Source organism: Euprymna scolopes, chromosome 42 (assembly GCF_053919585.1).
Source record: "Euprymna scolopes isolate OS-2025 chromosome 42, ASM5391958v1, whole genome shotgun sequence".
NCBI lineage: Eukaryota > Metazoa > Mollusca > Cephalopoda > Sepiida > Sepiolidae > Euprymna > Euprymna scolopes.
Genome location: NC_136523.1, coordinates 7,300,010 through 7,307,548, shown reverse-complemented (window position 1 = coordinate 7,307,548; position 7,539 = coordinate 7,300,010). Strand labels below are relative to the sequence as shown.

The 7,539-nt window shown below is 37.7% G+C and overlaps 1 protein-coding gene across 1 annotated transcript in view; it reads left to right on the top strand.

Annotated features, from left to right (window-relative positions):
• The first annotated feature begins 1,570 nt into the window (after window positions 1-1,570).
• LOC145266917 (two pore channel protein 2-like) overlaps window positions 1,571-7,539 on the top strand; it is an 8,081-nt gene continuing 2,112 nt past the window's right edge. Inside the window, exon 1 of the mRNA XM_080122710.1 lies at window positions 1,571-7,539. This exon is cut by the window's right edge and continues 2,112 nt beyond it. Within this exon, the coding sequence (XP_079978836.1) occupies window positions 5,171-7,539 (2,369 nt within the window). The 5' untranslated portion in view covers window positions 1,571-5,170.

Sequence of the window (7,539 nt, the reverse complement as noted above, 5' to 3'; positions counted from 1 at the left end):
TTTTACGACCAGGCAACCTGCTAGTATATATATAAAATCCCCAAGAAACTTGTTTGACATTTTGACCTTGTTCTTATGCTGCAGTCAGTGATGGACAATTCCTTCTAGACTGAGGCAATATTTACTTTTATTCCAGTCTAGTGTCCCTTTTTCACAAGCCGGATTTTTCCCTTATATAAAAACAGCCTTGTGTCTAACTATGACCTCATGGAAAGTAAGTAAATAGGACCGAGGTATACATGCTGTAAAGTTAAGCATTGTTTAACCTGGTCAGTACTAAAATGGGTCACCATTTGAGGATATCAACTGCTGTATGTACTCTCTGCTTATCTCAGCATTGTTTCTAGTTGTTCTGAACTTCTCCTTGCCACTGGAATCCAGAAGTAAGTGCTTACTTGGGAGAGGAGAGGCTATAGATTACACAACCCTTGCTTCACACCTGAGCACATGTCATCCATCATTTCTCTGGGATGATCAGATGATCCTTGTCGTTTCGTTGGATGAATATGCACATGTTATGGGGGGACCGCCAGTGAATTTAATGTTGTAGAAACTAAAACCCCCTCTCTCTCCTCTGATCTCGAGCGCATAGTTCAGTGGGGGAAGACGTGGCTGGTTACCTTTAATGCATCCAAAACCAAACTCCTATCCTTACATCATCTGACACCCATCTGGCATCAATTGAAATGGATGGCTCTCGTCTAGGAGAAGCCCCGTGTTTTGACAAGCTTCTGGGCTTGACCTTTACTCCTCATCTGAAATGGAACACGTACATCAAGTCTGTTGCTAAGGTCGCTGGAAAGATGGTGGGATCCTTCTACCGTTCCAGAAGATATCTCACTACTGATGCAATTCTCTATCTATATAAAAGCCAAGTACGTCCAAGGATGGAATACTGCTGCCATATCTAGACAGGAGCTGCTAAAAACAACCTATCCTGCCTTGACAGAGTACAAAATAGACCGTGGCTTAGTGGGGGATGCCCTTTTCTCTTCCCTGCAACCTCTCTCCCACAGGAGAGACGTGGCGAGCCTGCGTTTGTTTTATCGTTACTTCCATGGCAAGTGCTCGTCTGAGCTCCAATCTCTGATCCCCCCTCGCCAATCTTTTTTACAGAAAACACCCGTCTAGTTGAAACCACTGTCAAAGATTTTCCCCACTCTTTATCTATTCCTAAATCAAAATGTAGATTCCATGAACAAAGATCCTTTCTTAGAAATGCACGTCTGTGGAGCTCTGTTCCGTTTGCCTGTTTCCCACCTGACTACAACCTGGATGTCTTCAAGTTGAACATAAACAAATTCCTGATGAACCGCCCCCTTAATTAATCCAATTTATCAAATCTCCAATACTAACGATTACTACGATACTATTCCATTAATTACTGTACCCGCAATAACCCTTATCCCCGGGTGGCTTCCGGGCCTTGATAAGTGGTGATTACCTTGTACAAAAAAAATAAAAAAATAAAAAAACGAGGGTAATTGCTACATCAGGTTACAAGCTAGATAGGCAGGAATAACTTATTTGGGGTGACTTTTCTGCATGTACACCGTTTCAATTTCGAACTTATTCATCAAGGGAGGTAAATTTAACAACAAAAGTGTTTTGTTTTTATTGTCGGCTTGTCAGTCATTTTGTGGAGGGAATTCCGTATAAAAGTGATTTTAAAGGCAAAGAATGGAGCGGATAATATTGCAGTTAAGTTACCAAGAAAAAATAAGGATGATTTTATATAAAAAAGACTTTCTTGTTCCTCCTTGTTTGGGATTTTAATTTTTTTTTTTTTACATAGAGGAACTACTATTTTGGAGAATTTTTACCGAATCGAACCAAAAATTTGTTCATATTTTCGTATTATTTTATTATTAGTTTGTCGAATTTAGGAAGTTAAAAACAATATTAATAATCAAAAAAAAAAAAATATTAAACTTCTTGGAATTTCATATTTGTAATATTATTGACTTAATAATATTAAGTTAATACGAATGTATCATCTTATAGATAGATATATAGGAGGCGTGTTCTTTTTCAAATTAACTTCAAATGACATTTCGGCTTTCACTTTCGCGATGGATAAACAATACTATAACAACGAAACGAGGTCTAATCTACACCCAAAAGAAAATGAACCCCTAAAAATGGTTACCCGTTTTTTTACGTAATATTATTATTTTTTTTTTAAACAAATCGGATTAAAGTGGTTTACTATTTATCTCCCCACGAGGGCGAAGACACAACATCGTTTTATCTATGCGGGCGATATCCAACTTCCCATAAGAGGGCACCCTGGAGGGTACCAAAAAATAAAATTAATTGCCCCAGTCGAGAAGGATTTCACCCCCGAGGACAGAACAGATACTACACTTGAAAATGATATTTGCACAAAATATATATATATTAAAAAAATGTACTTATGCACTTATGTTACCGTGCTGAAGTAATAACGTTATTATTTAGAAAGCTATTCTTAAGATGGGGAGGGTGTTTTGTAACTCTTCTGTACTTTCACCTAACAATTTAATTAAAAAAAAAAAAAGATATCGTGAAACTTTAATATAACTTGAAAATACTATTTAAAAAATAGCACGGTAACATAAGTGCATAAGCTTCAAAATTACATTTAAAAAAAATAGGCACAAGGCCATTTAAAATTGTTGGTGAAAAAAAAAACTACACTTTGATCACGAAGGATAATCTAAATATACTGCTGATTGCTTGTTTCATAAACTGTAAATATTTAATTAAAAAATATAAAATTATACAATCATATCGCCAAACTTCCTGGATTATTATCATCACCAAGACGTAAGGCACAAGGTCAAGGGATGGGTTCTGATGAAAGTGTTTCTGTGGAGTGAACTGGATTCGAACTTGAAACATCCAGGTTTTAAATCCGCATCATTAACCACGTAGCTACCGTCAACCCCAGAACTGTATTATCAAGCTAACTACAATTGTGCTCTCACAACCAGGAAAGAAGTGGTAAAACAATTTAAAACTGTTTTTGTTTTTATTAATTATTAAGGGAGTGGTGTTTGTGGATCGCTCATGACACTTCCACTGATGAGAATCCCCCCCCTCCCAAAGAGAGAAGCTGTTATTATTTTACTGATTAGACCAAAATTATTGTTTTGTAAACTCTGAAGTCGAATTAAAAAAACGAAAATAAATATGCAAGGTCACATCTTCAAACTTCCTGGACCACCACCCGACAATGAAACAATAATATCAACGTCAACAACGAAATAAGAATTGCCACATCAAAAATAGGATAAACCCAGAAAAAAAAAAATGGTTTTGTGTAACGATTGTAACACCAAGGTTAAAAACTACTATTTAAGTTCATCTTTTTACGAAGTCGGACAAGTGTTCATATTTATTATATCTTCAACTTAAAGATCGAATTTAAAAAAATAAGAAATAATAATACACATTATGGAAAGCGATATTTTTTATCTTCCTGAACAACTGCCCCATAGTTAACAACAATAATGATATATTATTATCAAAAATATATAATATATAATATCAAAATGAACTGAAAATTACCTCACCAAAAAGAGCTTGAATCCCGGGGGAAAAATGGTTACCTGTGTTTCTGTGAAATAATTTGTTTTTAACAAGGTTAGATGCTACTATTTATTTTTTTACAAAATCTGACTCCATTTTTCATATTTATTAAATTTTTAGATCGAATTCAAAAACTTAACAAAAAATTATGCAAGGCCACATCTCCAAATTCCCTAAATCACTCCCCCATGATTAACAATATAAACAATAATACTAACATCAACAACGAAATGAAAATTGCCACACACAAAAATAAGATGAACCTCCCACCCACCCCAAAAAATGGTTACTCGTGTTTTTGCGTGATCATTTTTTTTACAAAACATTAAAAGTTACTTTTTAAAAAATTTTCATGTGTGTAAAAATATTTTTTTCTTGAATCACTTCCCCATGACTAATAAGAATACTAATACTAACTTCCTGAAATCCTTTATTTAAAAAAGAAAATATTAAAACCAACAGGAGAATCAACAACGAAACAAGGTTTGACTGTACAAAGAAGAACTGTGAAAAAAAAATGGTTACCCGTGTTTTTATCTAATCTTTTTTGTCTATTTTAGCTTTGTGAGACAGACCTAAAGTGTGTTCCTATTTACAGTGCCTCCCCAAGGGGCAGAGTTAGACACCAGGGTCATTTTTTAATGTGGAGAAAAGGAACAAAAATAAAAATTGTCTCACTCGTGAAGGATTTCTTCTCCACTGACAGAGAACAAGAAATTGAAGTGCAGCATCTACAGAACAGATGGTGTTTATTTGCTCCCCCACTGAGCAAATTAGGCACAAGGCCGTTTTTAATGTGAGGTAAAAACCAGCTCCCCTAAAAGTAGGCAAAAAGGGGGCACTCTGGTTACCAAAAATAATAATTGTCCCAGTATAGAGGGTTTCCCCTCCATTGACTGGTACAAATTATCTTAAGTGCAGTATCTGCCGGAACAGATGCTACACTTTGATCTTTTCCCGAAGGCCAAGCTCAGAACTAAAGTGTGTTGATTGCATTGTTTTATCAACCAGCTCGATGATCCTATTCATAAATTAGAAAGAAGAAAAACAGCATGGAAGCATACAAATTTCTGAACTGCCACCTAATTGTTTAAAAAATAATAATTACTTGAATATCAACAACGAAGTGAGGTCAACCTGCACAAAAAAAAAAGAGGATAAACCCTGAAAAAAATGGTTACCCGTGTTTTTGTATAATCATTCTTTTATTTTTATTTTAGCATGGAAATGAACATTTATTCTCTTTTTTAACAAATCTGACTAAGGAATTCAAATTTCCTTAAACTAATTTATTACTATTATTGTTATATAATAAAGATGTACTTCTGAGCAAGTTTACTACAGCCCAAAAGCCATTGTCAACGAGTAAACAGCTGTCGCGAGAATGCAAAGTTATGTGCAAAAGTGATCGGGGGGAAAAAGAAAAACAGAGAGTACTGGAAATCTGCGGAGACTTGTTGTCACTTAAACTCTTAGAACTCTTAGGAATAAACCCTGTTTTTGCTAGTGAGCAATCATTGATAACAGCTCAGTGAGAACACCAAGTGAGTAAATAATAATAATAATAATCATAATATAAACGACGAAGAAAAGTAAGATGGAGCCGAAAACTGAAAGCTCCACTTTAAACGGGATTGAGGGATCCGCAGCTCAAACTCGGGGTTATAAAGGAACGATGGCATCACAAGAATCTTCCCTGTTTTTGGATAAGAGTGATGAAAGGGGCAATAACACGAATACCGACAAAGGAAGAATAAAACATTCACAAGACGATGATGCTGCAGAAACAATGCCATGTCCCCGAGCATCAAATATACAAATCCGAAGCAGTTCAACAGATGACGCTGGCATTTCTTCTACGGAGGTTGACGATCATCCGCAGTATCAATATTATCATTTAATGGACGACGGCGATTCACTGCTCCAAGCGGTCGTCTTCGTCGAAGATGCTTTCTACTATCGTTCTATACATCATAAAGTCGACCGTACTTCTTTGAGTCTCTATAGGTTCCAGTACTCCTACCTGACCACGTGGGTCAGGTACGTGACCATATTTATCCTCCACATTCTAGCTTTCTTTGAACACCCTTCCTCGCTTAGCTGGACCTCAAGCATTAAAACCAATTCAGACCGAATCGAATTCCCGTGCGGGGTCACAGAATCAGTCGAAATAGTCTGCTTGATCATTCTTGCGATTGATCTCGGAACGAAGATCTATCTCGTCGGGGCTCGCCAGTTTATAATGAATAAATGGATGGTTGTGCATGTGTTTGTTTTGATCGTGTCGTTCGCCGATTGGTCTGTATCGATGGGATTAAGTTGTCATGAGCTGTTCCGCGTCCGGCGGATAATCCGTCCGTTCTTTATTCTCCAGCACTCATCGTTGATGAAGAAGATTGTCAACTGTCTGCGGCAGACCGTCCCGGAAGTTATCAGCATCCTTCTTCTCCTCGGGTTCCATCTCTACATCTTTACCCTTTTCGGCATGCTCATCTTTCCAAAACCGAACCCTGGCATCGCGTACATCGAAAACGTTACCCAGCCGAATCTCACTAGATTCAACTCGACAAAGATCCTGCCTGGCATCAAGGAGGAAAGTAAGTACTTCAAGACTTTAAGCGAGGCCTTGACGAGTATGCTCGTATTGCTAACCACCGCCAATAACCCTGACATCATGATGCCAGCATACAATCAGAACCGACTTTATAGCATCTATTTTGTTGCATTTCTTGTCATCGGACTTTATTGTTTCATGAACATGTTAACTGCTGTAATCTACAACCAGTTTCGTGGTTATTTCTTGAATTCCATGCAATCCAGTCTCTTCCGCCGACGGGTAGCTATCAGAGCTGCATATGAGGTCTTACGCTGTCAGAATCACCATGCTAGTACCCTTGGTGTGGAAGCTGGTACCATACAGAGGGTTATTAATATGGCAGACTTGCCGGCAAGTTCAAAGCAGAAGATGCTGCAGAAGCTCTGCGGACGTTCTGACTCTTTCCTAAACTTTACAATGTTTATGGAGATTTTTGTGATCCTCGATCGAAATTATACAATCGGAAAACAGGTGCCTGATATGATCTTATTCAACAATCCTACACTCGCACTTATACAGAAAGTAGTTTCTCATATATATTTTACATATTTTGGCATGTTCGTAGCAGCAATTAATGTCGTTCTTTTAACGGTTCAGTTGAGTATTCAGTATGAATTATCCATGGGATCCTTACAAATGACCGCAAACTTAGGATTTATTATGTATTACGTGATGGAGCAATTCCTTAAAATATGGGCGTCGGGTTTCCGGCGCTATTTCTTCTTCCTGGGTCACATCTTTGATACTGTAATCACCATCTTACTTGTTATCGTCGAGATTGCAACCCTTGTCATGGTCGGTATGCCATTCAACACTAAGAATGGGAACATCAATGAGCAACCATTACTTATCTGGAACTTGATTCGTGTCACGAACCTTTTAATCATCATCCGGCTCATCCGCGTCATACCCTTGATTAAAACGATGACGCTCGTCACCAGCACGTTGCTCGATCTGGTGCAAAACCTAAAGGCATTCGCCGGTATTCTGGTCGTGATTTTTTACAGCTACGCACTCATCGGGATGGAATTATTTCGAGGCAAGATCCAATATGACCATGATAATGTGACAAGACTTTTGCTTAAGGGTCACGAGAAATGCGGCTCGTACCAGCAACTCGAATACTGGGCAAACAATTTTGATGATTTTGCTGCGTCTCTTATTGTTCTTTGGGATATTATGGTCGTCAACAACTGGCAGGTGTTCTTACATGTCTATTCGGCAACGACAAGTAAATGGTCATATCTCTATTTTATCGTCTGGTGGCTTTTGTCCGTCGTGATCGTCCTCAATCTATTAACGGCCCTCATTCTGGAGAACTTTATTATGAAGTGGGATAAATGCAGTCCCGGAATACGCAATCGGACAGA